This window comes from Vidua macroura, chromosome 8 (assembly GCF_024509145.1).
Source record: "Vidua macroura isolate BioBank_ID:100142 chromosome 8, ASM2450914v1, whole genome shotgun sequence".
Lineage (NCBI taxonomy): Eukaryota > Metazoa > Chordata > Aves > Passeriformes > Viduidae > Vidua > Vidua macroura.
This window is the reverse complement of record NC_071578.1, coordinates 12,577,305-12,600,615: the sequence shown is the minus strand read 5'-3', so window position 1 is coordinate 12,600,615 and position 23,311 is coordinate 12,577,305. Positions and strand designations below refer to the sequence as shown.

At 39.2% G+C, this 23,311-nt stretch overlaps 1 protein-coding gene across 1 annotated transcript; it reads right to left on the bottom strand.

The window, feature by feature from the left end:
• Nucleotides 1-2,242: 2,242 nt before the first annotated feature.
• Nucleotides 2,243-22,453, bottom strand: PCGF6 (polycomb group ring finger 6). The gene is made up of 10 exons (XM_053984269.1): nt 22,109-22,453; nt 21,071-21,170; nt 19,695-19,791; nt 19,145-19,200; nt 18,177-18,236; nt 17,462-17,570; nt 15,462-15,489; nt 14,788-14,886; nt 9,677-9,763; nt 2,243-4,510 (listed from the first exon to the last, which is right to left on the bottom strand). Exons 1-10 carry the CDS (start codon nt 22,451-22,453, stop codon nt 4,460-4,462), a joined length of 1,032 nt encoding a protein of 343 aa, XP_053840244.1. The 3' UTR covers nt 2,243-4,459.
• Nucleotides 22,454-23,311: the final 858 nt, after the last annotated feature.

Below are 23,311 nucleotides of genomic sequence, written 5' to 3'. Positions count from 1 at the left end.
AAAGGTACATTTTAAAGAACCTAAACACTCAGGCTGGCCCTTGGTGCATTTTATTGAGTATATTAAAAGATTCATGGGGACAATGTGACAATCTCTTTAAAAGAAAGGCATGCAATACATAAAAACTCCTATATATCTTAATAGTTTTTCTCTCAAGTGCTGGAATGAATCCCTCCACTCATTTGTATTGACCACTAATTTCATACTAATGATATTCCACACTGAGAAATAGTAAAACCAGAAATGCTAGAGATGTAATTTTCCTAGTGACTGTTAAAAATGTATCCATGTAAGTCATTGCACATAAATGATTAATAATTCCCTGAAAATAAATTCAACATGGACTAGTACTAGACAAGCTTGAATGGTTTTTCAGTAAAACTCTTTGGTTGTTTCACATCTACAAAAATAAGCTTTAAGAGCTCCCCTGGCTCACACATGCCACAGTCTGGTGGCAGTGCAAAGCCAGCCTGGGTGCACTGTCGTGTTCAGGACATAATGACAGCTATCCCTGGCCACTGCAGGTCCCCTCTGCTTAGAGGGCTCAGCTGCACATTTCATCAGCCTCTTGAACCTTATCTTCTTCTTACACTGAACCTGTATTGAACACAAAGAAAACAATCAGAAGGTAACCAATGGGACTCTGCTCACAACTTGATTGTAGCTTGATTCTGCATTTATATGAAATCTGGAAACTAAGGCTCATCATCTCCTCTTGCTGGGAATTAGCAGGTCTGTACAGAACTCAGAATTATACTGCATTTATAAGCAGTATTTAACAAGGATCTGTGTTAGCCATGATGCTGTTAAGAAGACAATGAGAAAGGAAAACCAGAATTATCTCATCAAGTACAGAAACAGTAGTGCATGTAAAATAATGAATGAGTCCAAGCACACCTTCCCTCACTTCCAGAGCACAAGGCTGGCTCATCTCCCATGAGGGCAGAGATGCCATCCCATAGACAGCCTGCTGTTACAGATGCTCTTCTATCATCAGGACCAAAAGGGGCTGGAGGCAAGCCAAGGTTAAAAGGAGACCAACAGAAATAAAACAGCAGCAGGAGAGCTGACAGAAGATTGGCACATTTTAAAGCAAGCAGGCTGATTATGCAGGAAACCACAGAGCCTCAGCTCAGCCTTGGCAATAGCTAAAGGTCACCCTGCTGCACGGATGTGCCCCAGGGGACCTGCAGCACTGGAGAGAAGGAACACATCAGTGCCTTCAGGTGAAAGAAAGCAGGATGTTCAGCCAAGAAAACTATGCTAAAAATACACTTTCTGAAGGCAGGTGAGGAAGAAATAGAGAGAAATGGACAAAAAGGAAATAACAGGTCACTAAGCATTCATGTAAAAAATACCACAGGCTACAGACCTTCAATCCTCCTCATTAAGCCACCAAAAGGGTGAAGAAGGGAGTGTTGGCCTTCAGCATTTTAGCTGGTATGTGATTTACCCTGCAGGAAAATCCTTTGAAGATATCCAGGAGGCTCTTTTTTTTTTTGGAAAAGCAGAATTTGACACTGACATTAGTGCCAGTGGCAGGACAGCCCTCTTGGGGCTCTGCAAGTCAAATGCATCCTAGAATGACATTAATTTGAATTAACTATCAGCTTCTATACAGCTGTTAAACTCTGCATGTGAGCCCTTCTGTAGATGTGAAGTTCAAGCTAGGGTTAAGGGTGAATTTGCAATGTACAATGTGACTATACTGATAATGACTTTTTAGCACAGAGCTATAAATTTGAAAACAAACACTGAGTGATAATGGAACAGGAGAGGGCAATATTGAGTATTTGAACCAGATGCCTTGATTCCAGTGGCAGAGAAAAATTCAGTTCACAGGGACTTGAGAACAACAGCCATAAACATGAGACACAATAACTCAGAGTTTGCTTTCACAAAAAGATGTTCTTGTTGATGAAAAAAGGGGTCCTTTAACTACACACAATTATTTCTCCTGTATTCTGTAGAAAAATCATCTTGACTTCTTTACTGAGCTATTTCTCACCAAAATCCTCATGAAAAGAAGAGTTCCAGAGATTTCAGGTTAGTCCAGCTAACAATACCACACTTAGCTCCAGTGGAGATTCTGGTATTGAATTACCCTTCACCATTCAGCCTCTTAATTGAAATTTGTCATTCTAACAACCCCTGAACACATTCAGCAGTTTCACTGTCATCTACTATAATTCTGAGGCTGACATAGGAAACATGGCATAGAAACACAAAGGCTCAATTTTAAATTGGCTAAAATAAAGTTTATTTTACTGTTACAATATATAATCTTTTATCAACACAACTCACAAGGTGTTTACAAAATAATCTCATTTTCTGCTGCATTTTAAACACTACTTTTATACAAACTTTAAAGGTAAAATAGGAATTTGTAGCTAAAAAGGCTTTTTGTTACATTTTTTAGAAGCATCATGAGAGTTACTTCAAACAAAACTTTTTTTCCTTATGGTGCCACCTTCATAGACAAAACAATGTTTATTGTAAAGACCTGAGGGAGGATTCATGAAAGCTTTCTTTAGACAAAGGATGGCAGTCCTCTTAGGCTGACAGTGAAAAAATATGTTTGAGCCCTTGCAGCCAGGAGGGCCAATGGAATCTGGGGGTGCATTGGGAAGAGTGTGGCCAGCAGGCCAAGGGAAGTGATCCTACCACTCTACTCAGCCCTGGTGAGGCCACATCTGGAGTGCTGTGCCCAGTTCTGGGATCCTCAGTACAGGAAGGACAAGGAGCTCCTGGAGGGGGTCCAGCAGGGGCCACAAGGGGTTGCTCTGCTCCTTAGGGACACTCAAACGTCCCTCGCTGCTCCTGGCTATGTCCCCTCCATGCCTGACTGGCTGTAAAGGGCTTCCACATCTGGATGGAGCTTGGGATTGCTGCTCAGGTGTCCCAAGCTCCAGAACCCCTGTACAGCTCAATCAAACCCTCACCCCTGGACTTAGCTCAGTTGTTGCTGCTGCTGCCTCACCAGCTGACTGAAAGAAAGGAAGACTGAAAGAAGGAAGAAATTCTTTAATTGAGGGTGGCAGAGCACTGAACAGTCTGCCCAAGGAGGGTGTGGAGTGTCCCCCTCTGGAGACATTCCAAACCCACCTGGACACATTCCTGTGTCTCCTGCTCTGGGTGACCCTGCCTTGGCAGGGAGGCTGGACTGGATGGCCTCCAGAGGCCCGTCCAACCCTAACAATTCTATGGTTCTGTAACTTAGGTGCTCTGAAGTGCTTTACAAAGGAATCTCTTCCCTTTCCCTGCATTCACTGTAGGGAAGGGAAGGAGCTTGGTGCCTAATGGAAGCTTTCATGACTCCCCACACAGACAACCCAGTTTGCAGCATGACCATAACACACAGAGCCCTCTGGTCCTTAATGCTGAACAAGACAACATGGAAATCTTAAACAGAAGAAAACATGAAGTGCTACAGTTGTCACAAAAGCTAGGATTTTAACATGTTAAAATTAAAAAGTCATCTAACATCCTCTGTGAATCTGGTAGTAACAGGCAGGTATTACATTACATAACCCTGATCTCCACTACAATGCACTAAAACACATTAGAAAGAGTGGAAAAAGTGACTGTTTCCACAGCTGCTGGAGAGGTACGCGCTAAAGTGAATGGATTTAGGCTTCTGACAGTCAAGTCAGTTGACGGATTTTACAGGATAGCAGATTGACAGTGATTACTTTATATACAGCAAGCAGGTAGAAAGAGGTGCTACTTTTATTTTTTTTCATGCATAGTTTAACCAGCTTACAGCCAGCTCATCTCCATTCAGACTAGAGATGCATGATCCACCATTTGGTATAAGCCAAACTACCAGCAAATATATTTCCAGTGCAAACAAAATTGTCTTTCTTCAAGAAAAACAACAAATTTAATGCTACTTCTCAAAAAACAATGCTTATGCTGCATTATTTTCTACCTATTTTGGTCTGCATTTCTGAAGTTTCCTTCCTTTCCCCCAAATCACATCCAAAGACAGATGATCACAGTTTATTTTTTTTTTTTTAGGCAAATTACTGTCTCTTCCCCAAAACTAATTATACTGCTCATTGAAGATCATCCCTGAGAGCACTGTTCTAGCTGGACACTTAGCTAGAGAAATCTCAGAGCTTAGAGGAAAAAAAGGCTGTTCACCCTGTGAAATCTTGTGGTTTTAGAAAGTAAAAAAAATTAGCTACTTGGAGCATTTAATTTCCCTGAGCTGAGTGAAATTTGAAGACAGTAATTAGTAACATGAAGCATAGCAACATCTACAGCTGTACTTACAGAAGCTGCAATTTTTTACAGTGGTGAAGTCAGACATTACATTACAAGCACACAGCAGTTAGTGGTGGTTCCTTTCACTTGCTTCCTGCCACAGGAAATGCGATGGCTTCTTTGGTGAGAAACAGCACTGAAGAAGCTCCATGACTTCAGATTCTTTTGCCTTCTGATATTCCAGACACCTTTAAGTTAGTGGAGACACCACCAGGCCATAGTGCAGTACAAGTAGACCATCCTAGAGAGAAAAGAAAGAAACTGTCTCATAATAGCACTTTCCCTTCTCCCCGAGGCATTTCTGTCACCACCTGCTGCATGGCAGGACCCCAGGTACAATCTCACCATTTTATAATGTGTCCCTTCCATATGGAGAATGCAAGTTTTGAAGTATCAAGGCAAATAACTGTATTCCCCTCTCGTCTTTGAGATGGAAAAGGGTGTTTAAAAAAAAGTAAAATTTGGTACTGCTTCTATAATAAAGTTATAATGGCATTATCATCATACAATAGGCTCTTGTTTACAAGTCGTGCTGATTTCCACATGGTATTGTGGAGCAGGAAAAAATGTAATCCATTAAGTAGTTCTTGAAAGTGCTGCCAAAAGTTGTAGCACAAGAGTCCAGACTACTACTATATATGTTTATTAAATAATAAATGCATTAGATTAAAAAACCTCCAAATGACAAACTGTTAGTTTATTAACTCATGTTTCTCCTCTTCAAAGACTGCTTGACATAATAAAAAATCCCTTTCACCTGTGAAACAGGACACTTCTGACCCATTAGTCTTACTTATGTCACTTAATTCACAGGCAGCTGCTGAAAGGCCTAGCACTTAGTCTGCTTCCACCAGACCCACTGGGAATCTGACATTGCATTATATAGACAGACTTTTAAAGAAGTTCTTTTTTGAAGAGAGAACTACATTAGTACCAACTGACATGTTAGAATTTTTACTATATTTTGCTTGAGATGTTTTTATCTGTTACGACACAGGATGTAAGATAATGTATTAGTACCAACTCACTAACTTTTCTTTATTATCTCACCCTGTTAATAACCAGGAACCCATTGCTAACTCGTGAAAGGACACAGGAGCTTTAACTCACTAGGTGATTAGCATAAATTGGGATAGCAGCATTGCAAGGCAGAACAGGTTAAGATGTTACTCAAGAACCTCTTGGCACATTAAAATGTTATACCTTCCCAAAGGTATTTATTCCTTGTGCTCACTAGTTCCTTCAAAAGAGAAAACAAGACACAATCAAAACTTTATTTTTGGAGAAAAATTGTGGTCAAAACCAGTTTTTCCTCTGTTTTCCAGTTTCTTCAAGGAAATAAATATTTATACAGGAAGAAAATGCTACAATGTATTCTCTGATGAATAATTTTGAAATGGTACATTTGGCAGTAGGACATTTAAAGGAAATAGCCCTGTTAAACCCAAGGCCAAACCCTCTGCGATTCCTTCTCTACAAAGAGAAGCTGAGCGTTACCCCAGTACTGGCACTTCTTACTCTGTAATTATTCACTTGTGAAGTATTACACATTTCTATCTATGTTCAGCTGCTTTCTCTAGATATTGTTGTTAAAAGGAAGTCCAAACAGGGAATGAGCTCTCACTGCCCATTACAAATCTCAAGGCTAACTTAGACAGGCACAAAAGAAAAGCAAAGCTCTCCAGTGTCCTTTGACACACATTTGTGACCTTGACGTAAAAAAACGCAAAGGATCCCACCTGTTACACCCAACTATAAAATTTAGAGTGGAACTGACAGCCCAAAACATGAGAGCATACACCCCTTCTGATGTTCTAAGAGCAGCAGCAACAAAGAGTGCCCCACTTCCCAAATTCAATAACCCCACAGCAAAGAGTAAAACACTTCCATAGGAAATGTGTGCTAGAAGGTCACAGTAATTAAATTAAAGCACAGTTCTTCCTGCCTAGCTCAGGGGACCAAAAAAGCAGCACAATAGCATTGGGTTACAAAAAGGTGAGAGCTACAAAGAGACCATTATAGTCTGCCAAACCTCTGTGCCAAGGGCCAAGGACATCAAGGAAGCTACTCCTTTTAGCTTTTCCCATGTGTGAGCTCATTATAGCCATCACTGATGCAGAACTCTGAGAGGGCACAGTTTTAGACAAGTGAAAATAAGCAGCAGCTTGGATCAGGTTGCATTTGTGCAGCAGAGGGAGGAACGTTATATTCCCATTTTGTTAATAACAAGCTTCCTTTCTCAGCTACTTGATCAAACTCATAATTACAGGCAGATCTCAATGCCTGGTAACAAAATTGAGCCTTTAAAAGTCTCTGTAAGTGTCTTTGATCACTCCTTGCAGTAAAGTCCACAAGTTTTACACTGTTTAAAAATTAAAAAAGCAAAATTGTTTCTTATTATATAAATTCTGTCGGTAAGGTTTTTATGTTTTTGCCCTAAACAGAGCTAGAAATCCTACTTTCAGGTAATTAGGAAGATTTAACCCACCACCCAATGTCAGAAATGTCAAAATATCTTGACATCTACAAGATTAAACAAGATTTATTTCTGATTATTTTTTAGCCTTCTATCAACTACTCAGAAATGAACATGTTAATTGCTTACATTCAACCACTAAAATTAATTGCCTATTTACTTCAAATAGGCTACTATGGGATCAGTGTTGGGAATATTTATTTTATGATCAGATCACATTTGGTCTTCCCCCACTTGTTGGAAAGGCAGGAATGTATCCAGAAGAGCTAAAATCCTGCCAGCTTGCACCTCGAGGAGACTTTCATTTACTCAGGCTCTAAGGCGTCATTACACAGTGCTAGTCAGTAGGAAAAAAAAATACAACAACCAAAACCTTCACAAACAAATCTCAAGAACCATTCAATGTAAGTAAAAGCCACTAAGAGCACCACAGTGATTATCGTTCAGAACAATAAATCACACACAACATATGTGATGCTGCAAATGCTACCAAAGAATGCAGGTTAAGATTAATATATTTGCCAAAGAGAAACTTATCTGCATTTTTATAATCACTTTTCCCAGCAAAAAGAATAACTGCTGACATGAATGAACTTGCAAGTGAAAAATATGACTCAGAATAGCAGCTATTTTTCTCCTCTAACAGTGGTTGTACTCATCTAAATAAAAGAGCCCAATGTTTATTCCTTCAAATGACTTTCTGTTGCAGAAGTAGCTACTGAAGCTGTTTTCTTTGCATGAAGCATCTACAACGAACCTCAGAAACCTGTAAATGACAACAGCAGTATTGAACAGTGTCTCAGCATTCTGGTGAGAACTGTTAGGGACATTCCAAACTCCAACACTGATATGGAAAGGCTGGAAAGTTACAAAGGCGCAAGATGCCCTTGGAGTTTAATATAAAATTCATCAAATGTTCCTCTGTACTTGTAGTTTCACTGGCCAGGACAACTGTGCCCCTTATTGAATTTCAGATCCTGGTGAGAAACAAACAACCCTCACCATTTTAGACTTGACCTATTCGTTGGGATTTTTTTTTTCATGGCTAATTATCTAAAAATATTTTCCAAGGGTTTTTAATCATAGAAATGCATCCTCTTGATTTCTAAAAAAATATTATAATGTTAGACTAAAGAACATGAAAATGTCACAATTATTTCAATATCAAAAAAGAAGCAACATTCCTACTGTAACTATTTGGCATCCTTAGAGATCTTCTAACAATATAAAGAGAAATTAAAGATGAACCTGGTCTTTCAAATTTCCTTTTGAAAGTGACTATGAAAAAACAAGACTTCACAATAAGCCAAGATGTTTATTTTCTATTTATTTGTCCATTAGAGAAACCTTGAGAGAATTAACTGCTAGCATACTGATTTGGTAATAAATGAGATTTGAAACATCACTGGAGAATGCATCCCAAGACAACTGCTCTCTTTGTGGAGCTGCTGACTGGTACTTTATCACCAAATATCAATCAGGCAGATCCAGTTCTGAGAAGAAATGAAACTGCTGCAGTATTCCTTGAAGTGCTCCCCCAAGAGCATTTCTCATACGTGAAAAGCTTGTGCGCTAAGCTCAAGTCTAAAACCATACATCTGACTCTACCCCTGGACTGAGAAATAGATCATCCCCCTGCCGTTTACTGAAGCTTTTAGTAGAGGGCACTTCCATCACTTTGTGCTGATTGCTGAATTTACTTACAATGACTCACAGTGTCAGAAACAAGTTGGTTACCAGTACCCACTTTCTCCCAGTTTCTATCCCCTGCTCCCCAAACTGGATTAGGCTACATTTTCATTTCTTCTTCATGCTATTATAAACCAGCTAAGACATCAGGTGTGGCATTTATTCCCTTCAACTGCAGAAACAGCACAAGCCACACAGATTTTAATGTCTGCCAATATTAACATGAGCCAAACACCTCTGCCCTGACTCTGGGACCCCTCCTGGTGATTCAAACCAGGTACAAGTGATGCAAAGTCCAAGAGATCTAAAATTCCGCTTTTTACTTCCTGTCCCCAACACAGAAGCCTTCCTGTAGCATAAGAGAGCTCAGCAGGAATTTTAAATGTGTTTGTGCATGTGTGTGCACAAACAAGTGAGGAGAGCTGATTTTGCTACTATTTCAGCCCTTCTGCTATCTGCTAAGGTTGTTTTCCAAACAAAATACCTATCTAATCCTACTTCTTCTTACTGTACTAAATATTAACTTTTCAGACATCCAAGTTCAGATTAAGATATAATTTACCATATATCACAACTTTACATCTCTATCTTATGATGCACTTGGCAGAGTACTTCATTGTTTCTGCAGTACTTCTAAAATGGTGTGGTCCTTTAAAGATGCTTTGAAAAGATTCACAAAGATTTTTAAAAATTTGCATTCTTATTTGCAAAGCCAGCAACACTAAGGACAGCAAATTATCAACAAGAAATAGCTGGCCATACACTCATGCTGTGACCAGAGGCAATACAATATGCATCAGGCACATTTACTGCATTCATTACCCTCTATCTGTGGTTTTTGTTTTTATAAGCAAGTTTATTCTCTGACCCAGTCACAATGATAGCCTTATTTGGGATTTGTCCTCTGATTTCCCGCAGAGATGCAATTGCCAGAGAGGAAAAACAAGAAATGTTAATTGAAAGAATGGCTGGTATATTTTATCACTGGTAAGATAGCAACTTGTTTTGGGGTGTGGGGGGGGAACCCCAAGAAAAACCCAATACAAACCCCTCATATCCAGAACATCATGAGACCAAGAAGAACATGGTACACTTGTCAACTCACAAGATAAAAATGATTTTGCATCAACTGGAGAGATTTTTCTTAGTGACTTCTTCAGACAAGCTGGTGCTACCTGAGGGCTTAAGAGGTTCTCTGTTTTGAAAAAGAAAACCTGGAACAAAGCCCCAGCTGCCACGTACCTGTACTGCACTCTCTCCAATGACCTGACGAATTTCCCTCAGTGTCTGGTAGTGCTCCAGCAGGTGATCACCACATATTATATCCACCTGTGAAAAAACACAAGCATGGCTAAGGCCAACTTGCCTTTGGAGTAGCAAAACAGTATCCGAGCCTTTTCAATTTTATTAGCAGAGTTCAATGCTAACATGTTAGACACTAAAGCCATCTTTACCTTGTTGTCCAAACATATTGAGCATTCACAGCACTACTGCACTGCCCTAAAGCCTTTCATGGCCTTGACCTGGGCTTACTGCCGAACAGAGAGGACAGTTTATTGTTTCACTCAATTTGGTGTGTCCACTGAAACAAGCTATTTAGTAATAGCTGTGATGAATTTAATGGGAATTTAGATCATGTATTAAAACGATCACACAAACATCTGCCATTATTCATTAGCTGCAAAAGAAAGAAACTTGTTTGTGCCACCAAAAAAAAAAAAAAAAGAGCCATTGCCACCCTCCTCCTTATCTGACTACTACTGATACTACAGCATCTACCTGACTACTTCCACTTAATACTGTGGAAGAAGTGCCTTAATAGAAAAGAGTATCTCGGTGCATGCCATTGTCAGCAGTTAGATCACGGTCCTCTTTCAGCATGCTCTCAGTCAGTATTCCTGGGCTGCAGCTGCAGGGCATACTCAGCAGTTCCATGCATAGTCCTCTACTGCAGCTGAACTCCATCAGTGGTGCCTGCAATTCCACAGGAGGCACTTTCATTTAGTAACTGCCCACAAAAACAATAATTTTGTGGAAAACACAAACCTTAATCAGGTGTTTTGAATTCCTTGCCTTGTTTATTATGAAAAATAGGTTTCTCTCTAAAGTTATCATGTATTTACAGTGCTTAATGTAAATCCAGTCTCTAACATTCCACATTAGAGCAGCTAACACAGCACTGTTTTTCTCTCTCAACTGGAGCTTGCTTACATTTTCCTTATGAGCAATTTCTAGATAAGAAAATGAGAGTGCTCTCATTTATGAATTGACAAGACCTCAAAATTGAAGATAAGAGCATTGACAATGAGCACTCCCACAGCTTTCTGCAAGGGACTGCCTGAGCTCTGTCCCTGCAGCAGTGGGGGAGCACACTGCAATATCATGATATATTGTCTTGTACAGCCACTTTCCACCACAGGATGTGCTCTGTGCTGCAGCTGTTCCACTCCCCCAGATTTATCTTCTTCTGCAGGCTGACCTACTACCTCTCTCTTGTTCTTCATGGAAAGATTTAGTAAGATTTAGGCTGGCAGACCACATTGTTCTGAGACTTGGGAATGCAGGAATTCCACTCCTCAGAGGTTTGAAAAGGACTAATTTACTGCACCACCTGTATTGTATGAGAATGAAGCAGAATACTCTCTTCGTGTTTGATTCTTAATGTGCAGAAGATATAAACTGCTTGGTTGCACTTCTGCTTTTAGCTTCCAAGAGGAAACCAGGAAGTAAAAATCTGTGTGGACATAACAGTAAATACTGATTAGCTAGTGATCCATATATACTCATATATTTAACATCAACATTTGATGTATTTAACCCAGTACTCAAAAAATGTATTTATTTTCCTTTTGGAAAACTATCTGCAGTTATTTCTGCTATCTTCCATGCATTCTTAACCTCTACAGTTATTACTGCAGGAAGACAAACATGACTGCTTTGCTTTCCAGATATACGAGTTTAATTACTTTTGCTTTGTAAGCTTACTTCTACAATTTTTATAGCATAAGGGACTGAAAACTCAATCTTGCTCCCAATGAAACGTATCACATAAATGTTTTATATATTCTACAGAAATAGAAAATCTAATCTGTTTGACCAATACAGGATGCAAACAGACAGTCACAGCTGCTGACAATCTCTCAAAACAGAATTAGAATGCTTGTTTGAAAGTACCTGCTGCTCCAGTTTCAAACAGCAGTCATTAAAGAGCCAGTGTCTAATAATAAATTGAGAAGAGCTTCTCACATTTACTGTAGTAGAGTTCTCCAAATACCAAATGCTTAATCTCCTAATTCCAGCCCCAAAGCCTGAAATTCTGCCTGCTAATTGTTATGCTTGCACTTGTTCTGTAAGGACAAGAGAATAAAACATACAATGAAAAAAAAAAAAATCAGGTCAGTGCAAAATAAGTTGTGAAATGTGTCTCAGAGGAATCCTTGTGTCATACAGGAATTAATATGTTCCATTACAAATGAGGCACCAGCACCATCAGTGCTAAGAATTTACTAAAATTTCAAATGACTGGTAAAATTGAAGCCAACTAGTATTGATTGCCTGAGACAGCAGTAACTGTAGCTTGACATTTTGTTGAAAAGAAGCATGAAGATGAATCTGCTGAATACTCAGACACTTCTGTTAAAATTCTTATTAAAATAAAGTAGGTTTTCCATTATGCCATTTCTTTTCTTTTAGTGACATGTCTGCTATTAGAGCTATTTCTCTAAAAGCCACCATAACAGACAATTATAAATTCATGCTCACTAAGTATGACAGATATAAAAATAGAAAAAGTTCATGCAAGGGACACCTCACATAAGAATCATCCTAAGGGAGAATTTGGCCCAGAAAGCAGTAGGCTTCAATCAGTATTTTTTATACCAACTCATACTACCCAGGGAAGGACAAGGAAAACACAAAGTTTTAGAGACTGACATGAGTATTTGAGCTAGTTATTTAAAAAGCTGTTAGAATTTCCCATGTCCTCTAGCTGCTGTTTCCTATTCCAGAGGCCCTGGATGCTTTTATTCCAGGGTCCAAGACTGGCATAAAGAAATTGCATCAACAACTACACTGTGTATGAACACAGAGTCCTTTCTCCCAGACTCCCCCCAGACTGCAGTTCACACACTTTTAGGAATGCACATCTGGTAATAGAACATTTCTGTTCCATCAGCCACATTAATGAACTCCAAGCAGCTGAGCTGCAAGTCTTTCAGCAGCTTCTCTCATCCTTACAGAAGAAATAGCAGGAAGTATACTACTGTTGCAGGAGGAGCTCAAAGGAAATCACACTCTAAAGAAAACTTCTGATGCCGAAGACAAGAATCTACTGGGTTCCAAACACCACAACCTGTATTTAGCTCCTATCAGGAGTTACCTACTTAGCAATTACTGGCAATTCTAGTTTCTAAAATATATATTCACTCTCTCCCAACAAATTCCAGCAAGAATATTCAAGAGAGACCTTGTAATTAGAAGTATACATAAAAACATACAGAAAATTAGTTGTCGCCCAAAGCACAGAGTTCAAAACAAAGCATGAGAAAGAGGAAACTACAGTCTGCCAGCTCAAGTGGTAGATAAAAATAAATGAAGCCTTAACCTTCAGATAAACTAGGGAATTTAAATCATAATCCACTTACAAACGCAATTACAGAAGTCTGAAAGCAATTTGAAATCTCAGATTAGAAAAAAAAAGAACAAAGGCAGTAGCTACAAAACTGCTTTTTAGACTTCTATATATACTGCTACACACGAACCAGATGGCTTATTCACATTTTCATTAATGTAAATCCATTGCACTTGTGCATGTCAATGAAGAAGGGCAAGTACTAGTTCATATTCCACATGAAAAGATTAAGTCAGAGATGTCCAAGCAGAGCCAGGAGTTCAGGGATTGGGTAACATACCTTCTATCACTTGGTCACCAAATGAGCTCTAACAGGGAATGACTGAAACATTCTCAAATAGTACCTTTGCAGACTGTCAAACTAAGCTGATATTCAGTGGAAATGACTGCACTCACAAAACAACCACACCTAGTGTCCTTACGAGAAGTTCCAACAACGAAACCAAAAATGCAACTGATATACTGAGGAAATAAAGGAGGAAACACTCTGTGCCTTCCTTACAGTCAAGTTTTTTGAAGTCTCAAATAAGACACAATTCAACACTGTTGCAATAAATTTTCTGTAGGTAAATGTAGTAAAAAGTACTGCAAATGTAGTGCATTTTAGCTCAATATGTCTGAAACATAAGTTTCTGAAAGGAACTTCCAAGCTTCCCAAGGAAATCAAATTCTTGGACTCCAGTCCCAAACTAAACATACCAAACTCAAGACATTTTATATAAAAACTGATTATTTTAGGCAATTAAGAGAGTTGGAAATTAAGACTAAAGAAGTAATATTAAAAGGAAGAGCTTGCTGTCCAAAGTTAGTATCTATTTCTTTTTGAACATACTTCGGGGAAGCTGACAGGAAATGGACCACTGCAGTCCTCAACACTTCCAAATTTCTAGAGCAAACTAAAAAAGCAGCAAAGAATCTTCTACATTTAAATTCTTTGCACATATGGTTTGTAACCTAGTTCTCTAAATTTTTTTCCTTGTGCTAATTCAGAATCAGGTTCTCCCTAATTTTGTTTTACAGTTTATTAGCCATCCTGGGAAGCTGGAGAAAGACATGATTCATTAGGCTTATTAATCCTCAATGATATATTTGACATCCCTTTCACTTTCTGCATGTTTGCCAACAAACCATCAGCTTCACCCTTGCACTTTCCCAACTGAATGGCTGCTGAAATATACTGAAGAATTGGAAACTGTTTTTGACGTGCAGCTCCTCTCAAAATGGTTGAGAAATATGAAACTAAATTCTTTTGTACGATATTCTGTTCCTTTGGATTCTTATTTGGAGGGAAGTGTCTGTATTTGCATTCATACACATTTCAACACATCCATCCATAGTATAATTCTTAGGCCTTGTTTGCCTTCAATTAAATTTTACTATTATTCAGCTTGCCTCTGTCTCTGCCTTTGCATGCTCCCACATTCCCACTTTCCTGTTTAGTTTTACCTTTGAAACAGCAAAATCTCTTGGCTTTGAATTTCTTTGGCTGAAATTTTACAAGGCATTTTAGAAATTGTATCCAGTTAGTGCAGTACTATGAAAATATGAATAGGTTGCAAATGAATTAGAAGAGTTGTTCCTTGCAGATGACAGAATTGCAGACAATTCATTTTTCAGTCCTTACTGTATAAAAAACTCTCACATTACTTCTAGAATCGAACGAACAATGGAAATGTCTGTCCAAAGCACAGACAACTTGTGACTGCTACAGCAAGTGATGTACCTGACAAGCAGGGTCCAGATCCATTTTTCTTCTGAGGAATTTCTCTACATGTCCAATTGTCGCCTCCCCAGAAACACGCACAAACTTCTTTTCCAAAGGCTGCACAGAATAAATAAAGATTTTAAGTTAGAGTTAAGTTAAAGTCAAGGGTTTTGGCACTAATCCCTCCAAACTCAAGCAGCAGCCCAATAACAGGGAAACAGCTTACATTTTTGAACCCTTCTCTGATCTACCTGCAGATTATCTCATAGGGAATGGACTAAATACATTTAAATGTAACAGATGCTGTTTAAATATTTAAAAAATAATAAGCAACTGACTATTTTAAAATGTTTTAAACAGCCCTATGTTCTGCGTGGCCCAAAAACCCCAGGAAAAACAAGGCAGAAAGAAAGGCAAATATGAGAAAGGGTAAGAGGTGATACTGAAGATGAAAAAAGATGATGAAAAAGATATTGTGAAATATGAGGATAAAAAGAATAAAAAAATGCAGAGTAGGTGTGACGTTATACAATAATAGATTTGAAATACACTGTAATACAAGATTGGTGGTTATTATTCTGATGAAAGCTCCAGCTGCACTCAGTATAGGAAAACCAAACTAAATTAAATATACTCAGGTTATAATTATTCCTGAAGTAAACTGTAAGACAAAAATTTAATCACATTTGTACCTTAAAATTCCCTGTGCCTTCATTAGCTCTGAAAAAACAAAAGAGTAAATAGTCAACATTGCTAAGATTATCAGTTATTAATATCCTCAAGCTCTTTATTATAACAGTGACTTACTGATTTATGAGCCTTGCATATTCAACTTATTTTCCCAAGTCAGGCTCCTCATTTCATTAAATTGCTGTATAGAAAATAATATTGGATTGAATTTATGTATCTTTTTCTCCTACCCTTTGTATTTCTGCTCCATTTTTCTTGTAAACTCACCTATTTAGGATGTTAAGGTTTCTATACATAAAATGTGAATAAAAACCAATGCAGCCTAAAGCCATTTTTAAACACAACATAACACTAATTTTCATAGGAGTAGGCTGCAATATTTATGCTGCTTAAACATCCATACATCATGATCCTTGATATTTGCAACCTTAACAGACAGTACCCAAGAAGTTACTGCCAGAACACACCCAACCACGTCAGGGGCTCCCTGGGCAAAATGCTGGCCTTCCAGACTGCTCATATGAAGCACAGTATTATAGTATATGAAGCAGAGATAGCATAGTATTAATGCTAATGCTATCTAGGAACTCAGGAAAGCAGTATGTGTTTCTCTAGAGTGTGAAATACAAAGGTGGCAAATAACCAAATTTCCAGCTGGCTTCAGCCCAGGTTCACTGATTTGCACAGCCTGAGCATGTGATCTACCACTGATCACCTACCTCCTTCTTGTAGTGCAATGTGTAAATTTCTCAATTAATTAAGGCAAATACACGACATTTCATTATTCTTGCACTGCATTAGCAAGTACGTACATATGAGAGAGGAAACAGTGCAGTATTTTCACTGCACCGGAGATAGCAAAAATCAAACATTGCTATAAATCAGCTGACCATTTGCTATAGCAAGCAAATATAACACTTGTGCAGACCACACATTAACATGGCACTTCAAGTTACTATGATTGAGTATCTACACCTCTAAATATGTACCAGGTATCAGACAGAGCTAAGTAAATCTGCCAGGAACTAAGAAACAAATGTAAAAAAAGCTTTTCCACTACAGATGTCATTTTCTTTGATACAGTTCCACAGGCACCTGCAACCGCATTGTAAACTGTAGAGACACAATGTAGACAGTCAGACTTTCAAAGTAACAATTTCTTTTGGCTGGTCCAATCTATTCAAAGTTTTCTTTCTCCAAAATGCTTTATTAATCTCTCATTGCCAAGATAATCTCTTTGATTTTGACCATATAAATTATCAAAGGTTAAAAAAGTCACTAAAATAAAATACAAAGTAGATGCTGTTAAGCCATCATCTTTTTTTTGTTAGAAACATTTTGTGCTTCCCTCCATATAAATAACAAAACCACAGTGGACAGTTCCACGTGGTATAGATGGTATTTGCACAGTATTGCCTGCTTTGCTGCCAATGAGGGACATTTAAAATAAAACTACCAAAAAACCAAATAGAACAGACAGATTCAAAAGTTGTCCTCCTTCTCAGGCAGATACAAGTTTACAAGGTTTGAGGTCTAAATTGACTTCTGCCAGTCAGGCATGAAGAAAATGAAAACTTAAATTAAGGCAGGTACGTGGATTCACAATGTTAAAAACTTTCTATTATTTGAAAGCCACTGAGAACTTCCTGCGAGCACATCCAGCATTAACGGTGCTGCCACCTACAGGGATCAGGGACTGGAACGGACAATGATTTCTCTGCTCAGTTTACTGAGACTGCATGACTGTGTTAAAAATGAAACACATCTACATTTTAAAACTATACTCCTAGGAAGCTACATATTAAATATTTAATTCTCTGCATCATCTAGCTGTGCATAGCTGGCTGTCACTATTGCACTGTAAGTTAAAACTGGCTCCCCACGACTATTTGAGATAGAAGAAATGCACATTTAATGAAAACCAAGAGCCAGTTAATGGTTCATCACATGCTAGCAGCATCGTCATGTCAGTCAGTTGCTCTTACATTTGACCATAACTCACCCAATAAACTCCAGAAGTATGGAAATGTCAAGCTCTGGTGGGATCCGGAACACAGAGCCCAGAACTTTTCGGGGTCTTCCTCTGCTCGGTGGAACTGGCTGTGGGACAGCTAAAATATTCAAGTAGCCAAAATGCAAAGATAGCTTGAAATAAAAGCAGCACAAGGTACTAACATGCACTGAGCAAAACAGAATAGCTCACCAGAGAAAAAAGCCCATGCAATTCATCCTGGTTTTTTATTACTAAGTCAGCTCTTCCTACTTTCTATGCTCTGTATCTGAATCAGAATTTTAATAGCTTTCAGCACAGCACTCTCCAAAGAGCTTTGTTTGGTAGGAAGACACAAAATAATTAGAATAATCCCTCACTGGTAGCAGACTTCAAAGCTCTCATTTTTACTCCTTTGTAATGTCTAATACTTATTAACAGCCAGAAAATAACATTAATGCACATTTTATATATATTTCCTGGTTGTAAGCAAAATATGTAGATTAAAATAATTCAACCATGATCAGGGTTTAAGTGTTGCCAATTCATCTATTTTTGTAATCTGAGATCTGTGACAAGTTATAATTTCCAGATACTTAAGAATCCCATAATTTCCAGCAGTACTTCCATCTTCAGTGGTGAACTAATATTTTAAAGAAAGCCCTTAAGAATAAATTGTATGGTAAGTATTTTCTTAACATTGTTTCTTAAAGTGATTACAGCTCACCTGGTTTGGGCACTTCTAATCCTCTTTCTTTATAGAAGTCATGCATTTGTTTTTTTTCTCCTGAAAAAAATAAAAATATTTTTCTCTGAAAAAAGTCAGAGAAACAATACAGATTGAAATGTTTCAGATGCTGAGAATATCCACTCTCAGTGACCAATTTTTAATGGTTAGAGCAGCAAAAACTTTCCAAGTTTCTACAGACTTTCACCATCACTAATATTTCATGAGGCTGAAACACTTAGGAAACCTAGACTAAAATTTTGTTAGTAAGAACTGGGAGAAAATCAGAGAAACTGGCCATAAATAATACTGGAATAGCTGCAAGAACTAGTATCCTTCTGGCTGTCATGACTCATGACATGACATGGTATTTTATAACCTGTTCACACAGAGCACGGTACTTTTATACTATATCTGTATATACACATATATGTTCATATATACATATATGCTCACGGTATACAAAGCAATACCATCTATAGTCCACACATATCCACTGGATTGTATATTTCACTCAGCCCATCCAGGGGGATTGTGCAGGATCATTGGCTCCCAAAGTTGAAGATAAATGAGCTGAGACAGTAAACACATCTAAAATCAGATAAGTAAATATGGCAATGAGGCAAAAATAAAAGCATTTGAGAGAATTGGTCTTGGCATTTTTTTTTCTACTGAGCCAAGTGAACCTTTTACACAGAATGATATGATATAGTTATACTAAAGTAAGAGGAACAACTGTGAAAAATTATCTGCATATTTATCTGGATGCAGTGACAGCTGTGTTTCATGAGATAAGGTACACACCACTACCACAATAGCATTTAGCAGCCAGAAAGATGCCAGTTGTCACAGTTAATTCATTACAACTCATAACCAAACATCACAAAATTGAAGAGACCAGAGTAGTAACAAGGCTTTGAATTACTTTTCAATCTCTAGATAGCAATGTAACAGAGAAAGGGACTTACTTTCCTCCAGGTTGACAACTAATTTATAGACTATATCTTGAAGTTGTCGGTCCAGTCTATGAAATAGGAAACAACAAAAAAGAAGAGTCTTTGGTGCAAGACAAAATGGTTTCAGTAAACTGTAACAAAGATGCCAAACATAACATTGAAATGGGATGTACATGGAGTGACAACATCACCTTTTATGAACAGCTCAAGAAACTAAAACTCAATTTTTTGAGTTAATAAATATACCATACCAAAAAGTCTTGCTTTTAAAAGGGAATCAAAGCAAATGGCTAAGTTTGTATCCCCTGTAACACGGAGCAAATGCATAAAAATATCCAGGGCAGGGGTAACAAACCCTAGAAATTGACACAAACTGGATAAAACAATAAAGAGAGCATTTTTATTATTATTGTAGTGAAACTCATACTAGTGAAGAACACAATGTGTTTCTTGTAACCATTCCTTTGTTTAAAATAGGAAAGCAATACGAGTCTGTAAAATAAAACATTGTTTTATGAGTCTGTAAAGTAGCAAATCTATAAAAATGGGACAAATTTATTACCTGATATTATAGAGGGGCTGTGTCTGATGCACAACAATATTGCACTTTGGACATCTGTTGCTATAGTAGAAGTGTCTCACGATGCAGCTTTTACAAACTGTAAAGAAAAGAAACCCCATAGGAGTCACATGTCCATTACACAGTGCCATCTGTTCAGGCAGAAGGGGCAAATACACCCAAGGCTTTCCATAAAAAAATTGTCAGAGACAAAATGAAGTCACTGAACACTCCTAATCCAATGGATGCATGGGTGAGCATTCAATGTGTGTGTAGAACGTTGAGTAGGGCTAAGGCAGAATACTGACTGCTGAAATGCATCCTACAAACACTTTCAGTAGAAACAAGGTTAGAAATCATAACTCTGCCATTTTCATTGTGTTTTACCAGTCCTTTAAAGACTTGGAAGGAATGCTACTAAGTGGAAATACCTAGAATAAATAACCTACTATCAAGTCATCTCCCTATCCGCCTGAATAGAGGAAACTTTTCCATAACATATACCAGGCAAAAAGCCCATGGGCAACCACAGGTGCATTTACAACTCTATGCTGTCCTTAGTAACAGCTGTGCCTCTTTGTAAATTGTAAGCTGTGCTGAATACTTCGTACTATAGAACAAACTAGGGAGCAGTGCTCCACAAAGGGGGGAAAAATAAAAGAGAGAGAGCGAGAAAGTTTTCCCTCTATGCAGTGTGAATGTTTGGGATTCTTAGATTCAGGTATGAACATGGGTGTGGCTGAAAGAGCTTCACAGAAGGTGTTTTATTAGTTTGGAGAGAAAACACTTTTTAGCACTGGGAAAATTATTGGCACTAGGATCCAGGGGAAAAAATAACAAGACAAGCACATTGAAATCAGTTATTTATTTCCCACCTGTTTCCATTCATCAGATTATAGACAAACTGTCCCATGGGTGCAGATCACTGTTTCTGTATCTTAACTGGTACTTCCACAGAAGCTTATAGGGTTTTGTGAATTTACAAGCTCACATCAACAACAGCTTAGGAAACTTTCCAGTCCATTAAAAGCAGAGCCACTCAACTTTCTTTTCTCAGTTATACACTCAAATTCCCAGAGCCTACTTAAACGAAAAAATTAAGAAAATATATGTAGTAGCTCTGCTTTTGTCTTACTTGGGCTTCATCTTTTCCTACATCTTCTTCCTTCTTAATATGGAAAGCTGACTTCATGATTGATTTAATAATTTTCTGATGCTTAAAGCACCCACAAATATATATTGTTTAAGGAACAGAATAAACACAACACACGTTCACTTCAAACAGAGAATTATTTTTCTGAACTCAGAACATTTCAAGAGCTGAACTGGTTTGAATTTGCAACTAAACCCTTAGCCAGACAATACTGACAGATACTTACAGGTGTGCAGACATTCTGTAATAGTTGTAGCATCGATAAAGTAACCTTTGCAGATGGAACACAGGATGTAGGGTGTCAACTCTGTAAGGTTTATCATACGCTGCAAACAAAAATTGGTGAGAGCTTGAATACACAGGCTAAGCCATTAAATTCCTTGACTGCAGCTTCCAAAATACCATAGCCTTAAAACCAAGGGAAAAAATGGGATCAGGATGTTACAGGAATGGATTTCCTTAACACATCAGTTGTTTCTCATATAGAGCTCATTTTCTTAAAGACTTTTACCTAGTCTTCTAAATTGAGCTTTTGACAACAGTAATCCAATTTGTTTCATGAATCATACCTAAAAAGAAAGCTTTAAACAATCATTTTGGGAAAAGTTCTTTTGGATAAACTCTTTTAACAAAATATCACATAGCCAGCAAGCTTGAAGAGGATACGGGTGGCAAACAACATCATTATTTGAAAATGCTCAGCAATGCTCAGTTGGAGTCCCAAATCAAGATACAGAGAGATTTTGTATGAGAAGAGACAGTCATCTCTTGTTTGTACACACAGTTATGGATTATACAAATACACATAGAAGCAAAGGCTAAATTTCACTTTGAATCCTGGTCATGAAGAACATTTACCAGGAACGCACACAAGTAGTTCCAAAACAGCTTTCCTGGCTGAATAACACTATTTCAAAAAAGAACAAATTTCTTCAATAGCGACGATCTGAGATGTGTCTGAAAGACGTGACACATCAGATTCTTACATTTCCTCTCGTCTCAAAGCCCGACTAAAGGGCTTTCTTTCCCTCAATAACACCATTCATTTCGCCCACGTGCCACCGTCTACCAGCCTCTCAGCCACGCCGAGAGTTTGTAAGGGCTTCACTTAAATGAGACAGATGAAGTGAACTCGGGTAATAGTAAAATAAATATTAAAATCAATTTTAAAAAATAGTAAAAACAATTAAAAGCCCATTACCACACGCGGGGCACGCCGGGAGCGGGGCCTGGCGTGCCCGGGGCACCCTCCCGCCCCCTTTACCTCCCGGTCGTCGTCCGAGTCGAGCTCCCCATCATCCGTTCCGAACCGAGCCCTGCTGTCGCCCTCCATCTCCTCCTCCTCCTCTTCCTCGTCGTCTTCGTCGTCGTCGTCCTCATCACCGCTGGACTCCGAGCGACCCCGCTCGAACTCGAAGGGATGGGAGCGCGACCCCGAGCAGCTGGGGGTCCCCTCCATGTCCCGGTCCTCATCGGCCGGGCCCGGGCCCAGGCCCTGGCCCGCGGCCGCTCCATCACCGCCCGACAGCGCCGGGACCCCGGATCCGGTGTCTCCCTCCATGTCCACGGACCGGGGCTGGCACGGGTCAGTCCACGGCCCGGGGCGCATGCGTGGGGCGCCGCGGGGCATGCTGGGAAATGTAGTTCTAAAGAACCGCACGTGCGCTGAGCCACAAGCGGTTTATAGTTTATATCCCCTCGTTTTGGGTTCCCCCCCCCCCCCCCCCAAGGACCCGCAAATTAATGGTTAATTTTCCCCGAAAGATTCTCAATCACACAAAAATGGTTTCATTCAAAATAAGGTTTTAATTCTGTAAAATAATTAAATTGTTTGGATTGCAAGGGACCTTAGAAATCATCTAGTTCCAACCGCATGCCATGGGCAGGGACACCCTCGACTAGAACGAATTCTTCAAAGCCCCATCCAACCTGTCCCGGAACACTTCCAGGGCTGGGGCATCCACAGCTTCTCTGGGCAACCTCCAGTGGCCAGTGCCTCAACACTCCCACAATAAAGAATTTCTTCCTAATATCTAATCTAAACCTGCTTTCTGTCAGTTTAAAGTCATTCTCCCTTGTCCTGTCACTACATGCCCTTGTCCAAAGTCCCTCTCCAGCTCTCTTGTAGTCCCTTTAGACACTGGAAGGTGCTGTTAGGTCTCCCTGGAGTCCTTTTTCCTCCAGGCTGAACACCCCCAGTCCTCTCAGCCTTTCAACAAGTATCACCGAATCTCTGTCTAACAGACACGATTAAAAGAAGCAGTATTAGAAATATCTGGACAACTCAGCGGCGCAGCCCCTAAGGGCACGCAGTCCCAAGGCCGTGCCCGGAGCACTCCAGGGAGCCCCGCGGTGCCCACACGGCCCCTTCCCCTCACACCGGCCCGGCGCCGCCGCCCCTCACCGCGCCCCCGCTGCCACAAAGCGCTCCCGCCAGCGTCGCAAAACGAAGCCGCGCGTGCCCGCG

Coding starts and splice junctions, on each gene's coding strand:
- PCGF6 (XM_053984269.1), bottom strand. CDS start 22,453: ATGCGCCCCGGGCCGTGGACTGACCCGTGCCAGCCCCGGTCCGTGGAC. Junction 15,490..17,461: donor ATACTTCTGGAGTTTATTGG/GTGAGTTATGGT, acceptor TTGTTTTTTCAG/AGCTAATGAAGGCACAGGGA. Junction 14,887..15,461: donor AAGGCACAGGGAATTTTAAG/GTACAAATGTGA, acceptor TATTCTGTGCAG/CCTTTGGAAAAGAAGTTTGT.